Below are 16,819 nucleotides of genomic sequence, written 5' to 3'. Positions count from 1 at the left end.
AAAAATACCTTCTGTCTTTCCAAATAAAAATTGTTGACCAAGATTGGGTTTTCTTTGCATATTAATCAACATACAGGTGGCTTAATTTTTCTATCCACTGTTCTTTCTGCATTTGCTGAGAACTGCCCCCGTGTGAAGCTGAAAGGCTGGGTTCTAAGTTAATTTGTACCTTAAACTGCAGGAAACACCTTTCTTAAACTTCTGTGCTTTCTTCCAGAAATGGGCTAATTTTCTTTCTGCACAGCACCCTGAGAGTTCTGCTCTGTAGGCACCCAAGGGTGGCTGAATGAACAGGTGCTCTTTATCTCCCAACCACCATAAAGTTTTCTTCTACCCTCAATTTGTATAGCCCTGCTGCCACCACAATGGAAATGACCAGCTCTCTGCCAGTCTATCCTCATGGTAGTAGCCTGATAATGAATACCAAACCTAGGAGCAACTACCTAAACCAATGCACTGGTAGGTTCTAGCATAGAATCATAGAAACATAGAATAGTTTGGGCTGGAAAGGATTTCTAAAGGTCTTCTAGTCTAACCCCTCTGCAATTAACAGGGACAGCATTAACTAGATCAGGTTGCCCAGAAAGACTTCTATTAAATTACTTACTTGTGTGTGGACTACCCTGTAAACAATGTATATTTGGCAATTTTTCATTAAATCTCTAAGTGCATTTACCTTTCAAATGGTGTTATAACACACTGTGGAGTCTGGCAGAAGTGCTGGTACTGCCAAATTCACTTCTGTATGTGATGATGTGCATTGCCTTCTTAAACCTGATCCTACACTGGATTTAGAACCACACTGGATGTCCAAGCTGTCCAGTCACACTAATCTGTGGAAGAGCAGTTGCTAAGAATTTTGATAGGCTGTGAACCTGCTACAGCTAAGTCACAGAAAAGAAAATAAACCAAAACCATGCAGGCAAGCTATGCAACAGCATTACAGTCAGCCTCAGATGTGTATGTGGGAAGGGTGGATATGGTCATCTGTATTTTCCACCATAATCACAGCTGCTAAATGTATGAAAGAAACAAAGCATGAGGGGGGCAGGGGAGGGAGGGGAGGAAGGAAAATGTTTCTCAAATTGTGAGTTAAATGTTCAGAAAAGCTGAAGAGTTGCTGTGTATAAATGGTTCAGAGTGCTGTTTAATGGGGTTTGAAAGGCTCAATCTTTAAAACTTGAATGCTGACTACTTTGCTTCTGTTGTAACTGTACTGCTGTTCCTTGTCAATTAAAACTATGCATTTAGGCTCAATTTACTTACTAAAAATGTTATCGCTCACTGCCATCTAGTGTTAATGGTACAGATTGTCAGGAATCTAAAATTACTTTCCTGCCATTAAAAGAAAAAAAGAAAGTCTACCTTTTTCAAGCTCGGCCCTATCCTGAGACCATGAACATTCTTGTTTCCATTGACAGAGGGAGCTGCAGATGCACAGTAGCTCAGAAGTCCATCCAGTTTATTCACAGGAACAGATGTGAGATTAGAGGCTACATTGCAATTTCAATGACTACAGTTACGTTCAATTTTACTTTCTTGATCCTGACCCTCCTTACTGGTTCACTCCCTGACTCACTGTGTCACACTAGGCTTCTTCTCCTGCAGCTTGTGGGGCAGATACAGCATGCTTTGCAGCACACATTCCCTATCCCCTCATTGTCAAGAGAAAACTGGAGACACCATTATGCTCCACTGTCTGTGCAAAGCACTTCTTTCCAACTGGGTATGTGAAAGTGGTGGTACACACCAGACCTCAACAGCACAGACTTCAGGATGGGGCCTCTAGGGCAACCAGGAGCCTATCTGTGGGCACAGACATGCAGCGGTGCATTATGTGCCTGCCCCCAGTATGCCATTTGAATGGAGTAGCCAACTACTCATTTTCTGCCTCAAACTTACTTAACTCACCTATTACAGTCACACTTCAATGCAAAATGCCTGTGAAGATTCTGAGAGGCAAACTCAAAACAGGACTGAAGTTTTGACAGCAATCATCTCAGTTACAAGTGGTGTGGATTTATGCCACAGGATTCAAAGGTATCAATGAATCTGGCTAGTGAAGAGAAACAAACTCCAAATGCTCCACCACTTGATATTAAGCAACTGCTCACCTTAGTAACTATAATTGAATAGGCAAAACCAGCAATAAACTCCTCCTTTCTCTATCTTACAAGACAAGAATTTAGCCTCAAAACTGGGATAAAACACTTGCGTTAGAAAGCATTTTTCTTACTGAACAGCATTGCCATCCATGGCAGTTTTAAGGCACAAGTCTCACTAATACATAGTGCATCTTCCTGTGTTTTCTGAATATTGCACAAGTTCTGTTCAATGTGAATTACCTTCTCGTGGCTACCTTTTAAATAAATAGGAATCATAACTGTTCTTTACATGAAGAATTAAACAATGTCTGAATTCAAAAGCAGACCACAGATTGTTACAACCACATATAGTCATAACTAGTTTATTAGCACTGGGTTTGAAACAATTATACTCAGGTATTTAAACACAGCTTAATTCATGTTTATTTGACATATTACTGTATGTTACATAATGCACTGAATATCCAGTAAATAAATAATAAAACCAAAGTGCAGATTAAAGTAGCAAGGTCAGTTTTAGGTTATCAGGAATGCCAAAATTACATTAGCAGTATAAGGGCAGCAAGTTATAAATTACTAATATTTAACACATCATCTTAGCGCTGCTGTATGCATGCTAGTATAAATGATCCCTCTGAGAACCGTGTATAGTTATCTACAGAAGACTGTCCTTCGCTTCCATTACAATTTCATGATCTTTTTATTTCTTACCTTTCAGGCCTGATCCTGCAGTCCTTACTCAGCAAAACTTCCAAGGCAATCTGTCAGGTTAGTTTCTTACTTGTTACTTACTTTTTTCTTTAAGCTACATAAAGCCCATTGGCTTTCCCAAAACATCTGAATAGTAAATTATTAGAGTTTAAATTTCTAAAAATTCAGAAATTCTAAAAATATTTGTAACAGAAAATACTGTAATTAAGTACAGACCTAGGAGTATTAAGACCAAATCCAGAAACAGATCTAGGCAGAAGCCTTGGGAACTGTCAGGACAGCAAGGTTGGCATCTGGTGAGTTAGGCACTTTCCTGATTAGCCAGCCACTTTTAGGATCACAGTTTTGGATGCAGACATCTTAAGTCTCCTTAAATACTGTTTTGAGCACCTGCATCCTTTTTTTTTTGATCTGGCCTTTTTTTATATTTGAATACATGATGTATCACATTAACATTATGCACAGACAATAAGAGAAAAAAAGTGACCCTAAAGTAAACCAGAATGATAACACAACATGATATCACAACCATGTCTAGAAGAAGCTATTGTTCTTTTCTGTGCTTGGGTTGGGCACATTTGTTTTAACAGCTTTTAACACTGTATCCCATTTACTATTCTTGTGTTCTAACTGCCTTTTCCTAAACTTGTGCTGAAACAAATCATTGCTGTCTTCATCCTCAGCCTCCGACACTATCTCCATTTTTTGGATAATTAACTTAATGAGGTCATGTTGCTTTTCCAACAGTGTTGATATATCTTTGAGCCTAAAAAAAAATAAAATAAAAAAATGCATACAGCTTACAACAGGGTTTGTTGTTTGGTTCCAAAAGACATTTAAATCATGAAAATTACTGATGCAAAAGACTTGCTAGATTCCATGGTTTGCCTACATCTGTAGAGTGTATTTTCACTCCCCTTCAATTCTTGTTGAGTACTTTATCCAAAAAAATACTTAATCAGAATCTATGCAGCAAGAAAAAGATTTAATAGATTAAAAGAAAAAAAGGGAGTGAAGGGTGGGGAATGAAAAGAGAGAGAAAAAGAACAGGGGAGAATGAGACAGAGTGAGAAAGAATAGATTTCCTCAGCTTTTCTGAAGTGATTCTTAAAGGATATATTGGTAAGATGAATAAGAAAAGCAAGTACAGAGAATTCCTTCCCCAGCTTTTCGAAACATGATCTGTTCAAGGATGAGCCAGGATACCAACCCATTTTTGGGGAAACAGTCTGAGGCAGATTGACCACAGGACCAGTGGAAAGATTGTGTGTGTTTGCAAACCAATTGGAATTACATCAATTGTGAGTTTAAAATAACCCTTGAAAACCTCCATACACAAACTTTTAATTCTGAAATGAAAATGCATTTTCCACATTACTTCAGTTTACTTTAATGAACAAACAAGCCTGTCATCTTTCTCTGCCATGGGATAAAAATATTTCTCTACCACACAAGTATTTTGAAGGTAAATATATTGCAGAATACAAAATACTAAGTTACCATAGTGAGAAAGCTTACTTAAGGACACCAGATACCCTGAATTTTACTTTTTAGGTATAGTATGGACCTTTAGAACACTTTTAAAAATAGCACTATATTTGCAATCTTGTTTATTTTTACAGCAGTAAAATAACACAATGAATACCTGTATTTCTGCTTCAGAACTTCCAATTCTAATGTTGTATCAGTGCTCTGTGCATCTGTAGTAGAGTCCTCACACCCAAAGCAATACTGGAACACACTCTAAACAAAACATGGAACCAAACTGAAATCAGATAATATAGTCTGACAATAAATTAAAAATCCCAAATAAGTGAATGGTAACAGTCTCCACACAGTGTTAAAGTTGAAAAGAGTTTCAGTTATGAAGTTATTTTTCGTATATTAAACATCTGTTTTACACAATTCTTTTAATCAGAAAATTCGTCTACCAACAACAGCTGAAATCAAAAGTAAACAAATAAAAGAAGAAATGCCAAAAGGAAGTAACTCTGTTTTCTGTCTGAATAACTTCAGTAGCTTGTCTTGCTTAATAAAGTCACAGATCACAGAGAATTCAAACACTGATTATATCTGAATAAGTTAGGATGCACTGAAACTGATTTATCATTTTCACTGACAACAGTTAAGACCTTATCATGATTCCACTGATGTCAGTTAATAATTGAGACTTATTAAGGAGACGTTCCCAGCAATTTGTGTACAAAGTTAAATCAATTTTATCACATTTTCTTAAGAATTCTTTACTCTAAAATTCACCATCTTACCATAAATCCACAGTATCTTGGTCTGTTTGGATATACAGTGATTGATTCCTGGTCCACTCGACTTAAGAACCAAAATGGTAGCTTCTTCTCTAAGTTGGTGTGAAGATTAACCTAAATGTGTTTTTGCATTTAAAATATGTTTTCTTAAGATAAAGACATATTATCATGTGAAAATACCCATCATGTCATTATAGTAAAATCACTATTATTAGATGTCAAGTCTCAGAGTATCTATGCTGTTGTATAATATTGCAACAGTCCAGCTCAGACACTAAAATCATCTAGTCATAGCAGTATTGATTATCTTAACAGAATTAATTATTATACATAGATGTGCACACTTATAACTAAACTGGTTTCAAAACTGAGCTAACTTCTGTGCAATGGCTTAAATAGCTCCTTAGTACACTATAGATCACAGTATAGAATTAGAAGGCAGAAACAGTCAAGACAAAATGCCTATTATAGCCACAGGTTTTAAGACCAAATCATAATGGGAGAGTAATCTTTCTCTCTTTAATTGTACTATATCCTTTTACTAGATTAAGATGCCAGTGGAATGTCTGTGAGAAAAGTCTTCTCCTGGGTAGAAATAAGTATGTTACACATGACTGCTTGTTCAGAGATGCTACCAAACTGGTACAGAAATATGGATCATATGCATCTAGAAGAACAGGCTGCATAGTATAAGCGTGTTGCAGACAATCATAATTCTGTCAAACATAACAGAACATCAATAGTAATGATTTCATAGTCCTCTCTGAAATTGCAAGACAACATCCTTCCTGAGCACTTTGATGGCAAGGGAATATAAATAAATTAATTAAATAAGTGGTGTTCTAACAATAATATGGATTTCTCATAGTTAGTGCTTCTGTAGTATGCTACTTACCTGCATTGCAATCCTTTTGAGTGCAGCATATTTCTGTACTTCAGCTATGTCCCCAACAGCCAAACCAATCTAAAAAATGCCAAGAAAGATATAATTATGTATTTTTATTGTAGTCTGTGATTTCAATTGTATTTCTTATTCATATTTAAATTCAAAATGACTCTAAAGTTATATTTATTTTGTTTCACTTGAATTTGGAAACACACCCCTTATGTGCATATTTAGGAAATCCATATCAAGAAAGGTAGAAAGCTTTTTAATGCCAACTATTCATCTTGCAGTAAGGCACTAAAGAGCTACTTCAAACATTTGTCTAGAATAAGATCTCTTTTTTTGATTCTTCACTATTGCTATTATGTAAAAAATTTGTTGACCTCTTTATTGGATAGAATCGTGGCAGCAATGAACAACTTAATTAAAAAATGGAATTGTTTGATTTTTATTGCTCAGCTCATATAAAAACTTGATTTCCTAAAAAAAAAATAAAATAAAATTGATGTTTAATGGAACATGGCTGAAAATGTATTACATATTTTCCTCCTTCATCTCCACTACCAGGTTTTCTGATCCTTTTTGTCCAGGTCAAGCTTATTAGTTAGCTTTAGTACTACTGTTGACTATTGCTTTGTGTTTAATAAAGATCTGTAGTTTGGGTTCTTAATAAAAAATTTATTGTTAGCTGTAGGTCATAATTCAGCAAGACAGTGAACAAAAATCATTCTTCCCTAATTTTCTTTATCAAGACCTCATAATAATACATTGCCGCTCCAATTCAAATTCCATCAGAGTTACTACCTAAAGATATGCAACATAACCCTGCAACCGTTAACTGTGGGAAAATAGAACAGTAAACTGGAGGGAAAAGGAGTCCAGGGAAAGGCAACTTTTTAATATGATACTCAAAATATCAATTTGTTACATAGTAAATGAATGTCATGAATCAGCACTAAAATAATTCTATATGCTAAAACTGTGTATAAACCTGTGCTTAACCACTTCTATATATTAATAAATAGTTTACTTACTAGCAAGTTCATAAGAAGGATTGGAATAAGCAAGGTAAATATAATGAGAACTGTGTAACTCAGGAAAGGATATGGCAATTCACTGCTTAGTAATGGATCAAGGAATGCATCATGGTAATTAATGTCTCCCAGCATCATTGCAAATGTCTTCATTACAGAAAGCAGAGGTGTGCTATATGTTTGCTGCAAAAAGAAATACAAAATCAAGAAAAAACATAGACTGATGGAGTCTGTAAATAACCTCTTGAGATTCTTTAGTAAAAATTATTTAGAATAAGAAAAAATTAATTATGCTATTTAACTAACCTGTGAACCCAAAAGGACAAAGAAACTTAGTCCAAAGGCCAATATCAGGAAAAAGAAAACGACAGCAATCCGTATCAACGTCCTCAAAATTTCCCAAAACATCACAACATAGATGCCATAGTTTTCAAATCTAAATGATAACAGAAAAGATACAGAATCTTAGAACTGTTTAGGTTGGAAAAGACCTTTAATATCATTGAGTCCAACCATTAATCTGGCATTCCAGATAGTTTAGTCCACCACTAAAGTATTAAATACTGAAAGTAGAATCGCTTACAGTTATTTAAGGCATAAGAAATGTAATTTTTCATGTGTGAAAAGAGACATTTTGCCTCTCTGAGACATTTTCAGATGGTACAAATGTCTTGTACTTTCACACCCAAAACATTGCAAGTTGTCTTATTTATAGCAAGCCTAAAACACATAATCTTATATTTTAATGCACCAGAGCAGTAATTCTTCAAGGTACTATTTTTTGTGGGCAACATGTACTCTCTCCATAGCCACAGACAGTACAATATTCTACAACTGTTACACTTGGAATACTAACATTAGAAAATTACCCAATTTTTTTGCTGCTTTTTGAAGCAAATTAGCAATCAGAACAAAGGACAACTGGCATCATGACATATCTACCAGCCACATGCCTGATATAAAAAGATTTTTCTTTTTATGGCACTACAAAGTATAGAAAACAAGCAAACAAAAAGAAACACATTTCTTGGCAAGAGAGGGCGAGCAGTATAATTTTAAGACATCGGTGTTTCCAACAACAGTCTGTCATCTGGCAAACTCTCCTACTCTTGGCTTATACAAAAAACTGTATCTCAGAACATGAATTGTCATAAAGCAGATTAAGCTACTTTTCCCCCCAAACCTGAACTTGGGAATTTATGTCCTCTGCTAGATTCAGGGACCAGATGACTGGTTTTTCCTACAACAGTAGCCACTGAGATAAACCCCCCACAGGATTTTCTCCCTGAAATATTATGTGCAAGGCTGAAAAGATCAATTTAGAAGTAAAGCAAACCTATTTATCAGGTACTTATTAGGCAAAAGCCATTGAAGTCAATGGAGCTACAGGTTGCTTTGAGAAGAGATGGCCTGACTGAGTTAGAAAAATGATGTGTACTCCTGCTATACAAATGAAGAATATGCAGGCCAGGGAAGCATTTCATATAGCAGAAGAAAGGATGTTGGTCAATCATGAATTTATTTTTTACTATTTAGGTTCAACCCCCATTTTGCGTACAGCACACAGCAGGGAGGACATGCCCATTCATTAGTCATCTAAGGTCAGGCATGTGTAGGACAACGTTTGCCAGCCAAGGCAGTATCATAAAGATTCTCACTCTGACATTAACTCTGTTTACAAAACTTGTCCTTAAACATTCCAACTATAGTAAAATGATCCTGAAATTAATCAGGAAATGACATGTTTGTCTGCCAGACCTCATGGGGGTGATTAGTACATATATACACTAAGAATCAGAAGAGCATATATGCAGCGTTGTCACATACTGTCATCCTTGTTTTCTGAACAGCTCCAAATCAGCGCCTTTTTGCTGATCAGTCAAACCTCATCTTTGTGCAAGGCAGTTATGCTCAGGAACAAAGACATTTAATTTATTAGTCTTAAGCACCACATACAACTTTTCTCTCCACCCAGCTCTCTTGCGGTCTGTAACTCTTGGACACTATTGCACCAATGACAGCATTAAGATCATTAGCAATAAATAGACCTTGTGTCAACTAAAGAAATAATTTCCTCCTTTGTAACTCTTTTAATGGACAATATGGTGTAGAAAATTAGGGTGTGCCATTTAATTCATTAAATGATAAAGGAATTTACCTTTTCCCAGGTATTATAAAAAGAGACTTCCTTTGGCCTCTTGTAATTCAAAAATCAGAGCAGTTTCTCCTTACAATTTAGGTTTCGTGTGCAGTATTTTCAAATTCTTGTAATTTTTTTTTTTAAGTGAAAGTCCTTACAAAATAATGAAACATACTTTAAAAAAGACATATGTGGTGGCTTTGCTTAACATTAAAATAATTCTTGTTTCCTCAGTTGCCAAAAGACATGGTGTTATTCTCTCTACATAAAGAACTGAAAACTACTTTACAGTGTTGTAGATTAAAAAATTTCCTATGGTAATTAAAAAATTCCTAACCTGGAAACTAGTATAAGTTGAAAAAACCTCATAAAATATACAGCTATCACACTCAGTCATTCATGGTTTAGGATATGCAAAATAGCTGAAAATATTTAAAGTATTTTATTGTAAAATGTTAGTAACTTTTACCGTTGAAGGTAAAGCAAGAAGTTCATCCAAGACAAATATACAGCAATTGCTCCACATTCCCACTGCAAATGAGCTGGTGTATTAATAAATAAAGAAGACACAAAAATTATGCTTGTCGTATAAATTGTCCAGTCCAGTAGATTAGAGTAATCCAACAAATATTTCAATTTCTAGGATTTAAGAGAGACAGACAGATACATATTTATAAGTCATGCACCATTAAACAACTGAACTCACTACACTACTCAAATCCTCTTCTCCTATTTAATCTTTTATAAATTGGTATTTCCCTTTTTAAAAGGGAAAAAAAGATTTCAATATCACACAAACTGCTATGCAAACACACTGTCTGATTAATGCTATTTCTCTATGTATTTACCTGCTGAATCAGCTGAAATATTTCTTTGCAGATTCCCAGTAAACTCATAATTAAAACTAAACACATACACACCCTTGTGAAGTATGAGTTCTGAAACAAAAATCAGAGAACAAATAAATTAGAAACTATTAAATTAATGCTTTTTTCCAGCTCTACCTACTACATAAACATTAAATTTCTTAAGTTACATAATATGAACTTATTACTATCTAAAGTCTGGTTTATTTATATTCATTGTGAAATACATGTCATGGATATTGTATTTAAATAATTCAAACCAAGTATGAAAGTTTGAGCATTTCCATGATAGTTTCTGCATACTCCATTCCAACCGCTAGGTCATTAGGACATTGTCTCCTCCAGTGCATGACACTTCATATACACTGTTCTAGTTGTTCAGCCAGCACCTTCACAGATCCTGTTCAGTTCACCACTTCTCTCCAAGCTGGAATCATTACTCATTGAAAGACAGGACATCCACTTCCAACTAGACAGACTAGGGACAACGTAGGTACCTTCTGGAAGCTATCAGAACTGCCTATCCTGGATATGGAGAAGGCTGAGGTTCTGAATGACTTCTTTGCCTCCGTCTTCACTGGCAAAGGCTCTGACCACATCACCCAAGTCTTGGAAGGCAGACTTGGAAGTCTTGGAAGGGACTGTGAAAACGAAGACCTTAGGCCCACTGTACGAGAGGATCTGGTTCGAGACCATATTAAGAACTTGAATGTCCAAAGTCCATGGGACCTGATGAAATCTATCCACGGGTCCTGAAGGAGCTGGCGAATGAAGTTGCAAAGCCACTGGCCATCATAACTGAAAAATCATGGCAGTCAGGTGAAGCTCCCCATGACTGGAAAAAGGGAAATTTAACCCCCATTTTCAAGAAGGGGAAAATGGATGATCCAGGGAATTACAGACCAGTCAGTCTCACCTCTGTGCCAAGCAGAATCTTGGAGAAGATTCTCCTGGAAGGCATGCTATGGCATATGAAAAACAACAAGGTGCTTGCTGACAGCCAGCATGGCTTCACTAAGGGCAAATCCTGCCTGACCAATTCAGTGTCCTTCTATGATGGGGCTACAGAAACGATGGACAGGGGTAGAGCAGTTGACGTCATCTACCTGGACTTGTGCAAAGCATTTGACACTGTCCCACACAACATCCTTGTCTCTAAATTGGAGAGACATCAATTTGATAGGTGGACCACTTGGTGGATAAAGAACTGGCTGAATGGTCCCACACAGTTATGATCAGTGGAACAATATCCAGCTGGAGACCAGTAATGAGTGGTGTCCCTCAGGGATCAGTGTTGGGACTGGACTTTTTCACCATCTTTGTTGGTGACATGGACAATGGGATTGAGTGTGCCCTCAGCAAGTGTGCTGATGCCACCAAGCTGTGTGGTTCTGTTGATACACTGGAGGGAAGGAATGCCATCCAGAGAGACCTTAACACGCTTGTGAGGTGGGCTGATGTGAGTGTTATGAAGTTTAACCATGCCAAGTGCAAGGTCCTACACCTGGGTGGGAGCAATCCCAGGCACAGCTACAGGTTCGGCAAAAAGAAAATTCAGTGCAGTCCTGCAGAGAAAGACTTGGGGGTGTTGGTTGATGAGAAAATGAACATGAGCTGACTTCAGTGTGCACTTCCAGCCCAGAAAGCCAACTGTATTCTGGGCTGCATCAAAAGAAGTGTGACCAGGAGGTCAAAGGAGGTGATCCTGCTCCTCTACTCTGCTCTTGTGAGACCTCACTTGGAGTATTGTGTGCAGTTCTGGTGCCCTCAACATCAAAAGGACATGGAGTTGTTGGAACAAGTCCAGAGGAGGGCCACGAGGATGATCAGGGGACTGGAGCACCTCCTGTATGAAGACAAGCTGAGAAAGTTGGGGCTGCTCAGCCTGGAGAAGAGAAGGCTGCGTGGAGACCTCATAGCAGCCTTCCGGTATCTGAATGGTTCCTACAGGGATGCTGGGGAGGGACTCTTCAGTAGGGACTGTAGTGACAGGACGAGGAGTAATGGTTCAAACTTAAACAGAGGAAGTTTAGACTGGATATAAGGAAGAAATGCCTTCCTGTAAGGGTGATGAGGCACTGGAATGGGTTGCCCAGGGAAGCTGTGACTGCTCCATCCCTGGTGATGTTCAAGGCCAGGTTGGACAGACCCTAGGGTGACATAGATTAGTGTGATGTGTCCCTGTCCATGGCAGGGGGGTTGCAACTAGATGATCTTAAGGTCCTTTCCAACCCTAACTATTCTGATTCTAACTAGTCTTCTTCCATTCATTCTTGGATGATTTGAGGACCTGGGTCTGTCCAAGTTATCCCTCTGTTTTCTGTAGGCAGCTGCTGTAATTCTCCCATCATCCACCAGGAAGATGAGTTAGTGGAGGCGAATTCTTCCAGTTCTACTAGTTCTGGCTTACAGAATCTTTGAGAATCCCACATGTACTGGGATGGGTGTGTGATTCTTTTCATATGTGAAATATATGTGAATCTTCTATAACCCTTGAGCTTATTTTATTTCATATTTCTACCAGCATATCCTTTTTGAGTTATTATTTCAGGTCTATGTCTTTTAACCCCCAAAAGAACTGCATTTAATAATAAAAGTAATGATTTTGAAATTAATCATTTGAAATGTTTGCTACACAAGACCTTGTCTTCATTAAGACCAGTATGTTACTGTTTTAGGGCTAATGACACAGATGTCTCTTCTCAGAATACATACTTCATGCCATGGAAACAGAGCTCTGACTCTCCTGTGCTTCACATGAATGCAGGAGTGTAATATAACGTATGAGTTTACCCACAGGTTCAATAAACAGCAGAACTTTCCTTAAGACCCCAACTAAATCATCATTTCTGTCCTATGCATATCACAAACAAGATCAATATTCATAAATTACTAGAGTAGAGCCACACTTACCACAGTGTGACTTTGCTATCTAAGCAAGTTTTTCACTTTGAGATACTGTAATCCCAAAATGGGGGTATATCATTGACATTCTGGCACAACACAATTTTTTCTATTTTTATTCTTTTACATTTATGAACAGGGATTATAGAAAACAATTATTATACTTAAAAGCCTTTCAGACAGTTTTCCATCCATGTATGACTGATTTCTGCTGTCACACTGGTCATTACTGTTGTACATGAGGTACCTATATACTGACTGGCAGAAATTGTTCTGTCTTAGCCTCATACTTTATGAGTTTAGTAAAGAAAAATACTGGGCCTGCAAGGGAAAGTAATACATAATATGGGCAAAGAAAATATATATTTGAATACTCAAAAGCATTTTATTAATGCCTGCTCTTTCTAAGTCAATTTTTAAGTGTGCAATATCCAGTTATTTCAGTTGAAAGTTAAATGGACATAGGAAACTAAAGAATCCACTGGATTCTGTCTTTTCAAAATTAAGGACATGTTAATCCTTTTTCTTCCACATTACAGAAAGACTCACATTAGGGAAGACATTGAAGTAACTATGTACCAGATGAAAAATTTTCAGAAAAGACTAAAAATAAGAAATAAGAGCTGAAAATTATCTACAGAAGTTGCCACTTAAAAAGATATATTTCAGTTCTATTCCTCAGAGTTGCTAAATCGTAATTCTAGAAATTATTTAAATAATCATAACTTTTTGCAACAAAAATTCTAACCATATTGTAGCTAGCAAGAAAACTCAGTACCTCATATTCTAATGGCCTTGCTTCATAGATATCTGTTCCATTCAAAGGTCTTCCTGGCTGTATGTGAGTGACCAGAAGAGTCAGTGGGATGAGACCGAGAGAATATATGCCCAAATTCATTAGATGTGCTCGAAACCCATAGGCCATCCTTGAAAGTGAGAATGTTAAAGTTACAACACTTTATAAGCTTAGAAGAGCATGCATTCAAATGTAACAGCCAACAGTGTTTTCAAGACGAAGAAACAAACATTTCTCAAAATGTCGTTTTGTGATGAATGCGTTTATTGAGCTTTACATGGACAGAAGTGTATCTGCCTTCCTGAAATACTGTTTCTTCCTTTTTAAGTCATCAATCCTCCTATATATTTTTGTAATAAAGTGGAAACACCAACAGTGGTTATCTTTGCTGTAAATATGAAAGAATCATTACTAAATGTTAAGCTACATTTTATATTATAGTCATCAGCATATCCTAATTATGCTCATGAGAGTTTATACGGAAAAGATATTAATTTCATTTAATGCTATAGATATGTACATCTTAGTAAACAACTTCCAGGCACAATAACCTTCATTCTGACATGCAACATGATATTTATGTACATTAAAATATACCTACCATTTCATAAGCAAATATTCTTTACACACGGGATGACTGAGCAGCTCCATGCGATTGTGACGTACCATGGCCTACAAAACAAGCAAGCAGAAGAATCAAGCTTATCTCACATAGCCAGCTAAGTAAAAGTCCTTACAAAGCTGGGTAAGTCACCTTCTTCCCTTGAATATTAGCCTAACGAAAATTAAAATGTCTGAGAGATATTGCAAAATTTGTTTGTTTATGCACTCTGGCCCCAAGCTATTACTATTTTGCCTTCTCTGTCTGCTGAGGCATCCAGCTTCTTTCCTGCTGCTCTGTTAGTCTATTTAGAGCTTCAAAAAGTTGTACAGACTATTGCGAACTATAACTCTGAGATTACCAAACTTTTCTAGTTACATTTATTTAGAAAATATCTATTTATTATTAGACAGTATACCAAGTCTAATTGCTAACAGGAAGCCCAAAAAGTAATCAAATTAAGCTAGAAATTCTGTTCTGTAAACATTTTCTGACAAAGAATGAGAGGACAGACTAGCTATGTTTGTTTTAAGCACAGAAAGTATTTTGCAATTAGCATGTGAAAAAACAAGTTTTGTCAGGTTTTTCAATACCTTACATTCTAGTAGATGTTCACTACAATGACTGGAGTATGGTTTTCTTTGATGTATTATTACCTGCATGTACAGCATGTTCTCTTGAAACATTCACAGTTGTTTAAATAAACTAAGAATTTTTATCTAAACCTAAAAGAAATGTTATTTTTAACTTAGACTATAAGAACTTTTGCCTATATTTCATTCCAATATACTTTAAACATACAGTTACAAGCTTTAGAGAAGAAATATTATGAAAAATTCAAACATCTTTATTTTATCTAGAGCACGAAAACATGGAATTATGTCAGAGTAAAATACAGAACTTACGTTTAAAGTGGTAAGTGGTTCATAGAAAATGTCTTCATCATCCTTTAGTTTCTTGTTAAGTGTCAAGGGACACTGAAGATATCGGAAGTTATATTCAATCTGAATAATAAACACACACCAGCATTTAAATGAAACTGATCATCTAAGACTGAGCTAATGTGTTTAATTTTAGAAAGGTTATCCTTTAGAAACAAAGCAGCTATACTGAGTCAAAGTAATTAGAACATTGATGTATACTTATTGCTCATTAGTTACGTGCCATCAAGATACACATCTGTGACTGTAACATGATTAAACACCCATTTTGAATCGTAAAATAAAAAGTTCTCCTTATTAGTTTAAAAAGGTCATTCTCATAACTGCAATTTGTTTTACTGTTGACTTCAAAGAAAAGCTTGTATTTAAAAGTTATATGACTTTGATAACACAATATAAAGAATATGTAGAGTAGTAGAAAATTTGCATGTTTTCTGTTACTAATGCAGACACAAATCAATGTAATAATTGATAAGGCTGACAATATGGTTTCAAAGGTAACATAGCTATAGAGTGAAAGCAATCTACTAAACATTTTAGTCAAGAATTTACAAAAAAAAGAAACGACTGAATTATTGATGACAATTGTACTACTTATAATAGACATGCTTTTGATATGCATAAATAGATCTTATGTCTTCTATCAATCACTGTTATTTGGAAATATCCACAACCTCTGATACTCAGCTTGACTGCAAGAATTAACACAGCAAGATAAAGACTACAGATTGCTCAAGCTTAATGTTGTACTTGTTAAAATACATAAGCATGAAGATTACAGAAATTGAGCTTCAAAGCCATTTACAGGCCAGAAGACAAATTTAGATCAGTCACATGTGTTTTCTTTTAAGATCTAATATTAATTTACAAGTGTGCCTCTTCATATGAACTTAAGTACTAAACTATACATACTGAGTGCTTCCCAAACTTTCAAGTAAAAAATGTGTCAATTTCAGTGTCACACAGGCAATAGAGAGAATTAAATCAGTGGCCTGCTGAGAATCAAAAAGAGACTCAAGGTTGAAGATTGCTAATAATACCTGATGAAGTTATTTTTAAAAGTTATCCTAATACTGCGGAGTTTTTTGCTAAATATATATTAAAAACACAGATGCAAATACAGTTATTGGTGAATAACTACTGAATTATTCATAAATCAAGTTAAAATATTGACTGATTTCAATTTACCAAGTACAGAACTATAGCTGCAACAATAGATAATATTTAAAAGGACTTTTAATCTATCCAGTATCAGCAGCTAAAAGCCAAGCTGATGGTTTTCTAACTTTATTATTATCCAGATAATATACCACTGCTAACATGCAGCCAGGCATATTGTGGCATATTCCAACCTAAGACCATAAAATGTGAAGTCTTCATAAATTTTTTTCATCCACTTACATAGAAGTCTCGACTTGTCTTTTCCTCTGAAGACTCAATTATGCAGTTGTCCAAAACCAGCTTTGCAGATGAACAGAAAAGTGAATTAAGGTGATAATGTTCATAAGAAAGAATATGTTTCTACCTGAAGAAAATTACCTTCAAATACAGCAATCAAATATACAGAAGTG

General features: G+C 36.0%; 1 protein-coding gene across 1 annotated transcript in view; it reads right to left on the bottom strand.

Annotated features, from left to right (window-relative positions):
- Positions 1-3,013: 3,013 nt before the first annotated feature.
- TRPA1 (transient receptor potential cation channel subfamily A member 1) overlaps positions 3,014-16,819 on the bottom strand; it is a 33,586-nt gene continuing 19,780 nt past the window's right edge. The window contains exons 16-27 of the mRNA XM_005150799.4: positions 16,650-16,709; positions 15,213-15,311; positions 14,308-14,378; positions 13,689-13,836; positions 9,989-10,078; positions 9,610-9,779; positions 7,307-7,436; positions 7,001-7,183; positions 5,976-6,044; positions 5,084-5,194; positions 4,462-4,559; positions 3,014-3,582 (exon numbers count right to left, since the gene is read on the bottom strand). Of these exons, the coding sequence (XP_005150856.1) occupies positions 3,351-3,582; positions 4,462-4,559; positions 5,084-5,194; positions 5,976-6,044; positions 7,001-7,183; positions 7,307-7,436; positions 9,610-9,779; positions 9,989-10,078; positions 13,689-13,836; positions 14,308-14,378; positions 15,213-15,311; positions 16,650-16,709 (1,461 nt within the window). The 3' untranslated portion in view covers positions 3,014-3,350. The remainder of the gene's footprint in view (positions 3,583-4,461; positions 4,560-5,083; positions 5,195-5,975; positions 6,045-7,000; positions 7,184-7,306; positions 7,437-9,609; positions 9,780-9,988; positions 10,079-13,688; positions 13,837-14,307; positions 14,379-15,212; positions 15,312-16,649; positions 16,710-16,819) is intronic.

This window comes from Melopsittacus undulatus, chromosome 1 (assembly GCF_012275295.1).
Source record: "Melopsittacus undulatus isolate bMelUnd1 chromosome 1, bMelUnd1.mat.Z, whole genome shotgun sequence".
Classification (NCBI taxonomy): Eukaryota; Metazoa; Chordata; class Aves; order Psittaciformes; family Psittaculidae; genus Melopsittacus; species Melopsittacus undulatus.
This window is presented reverse-complemented; position numbering and strand designations above follow the sequence as displayed.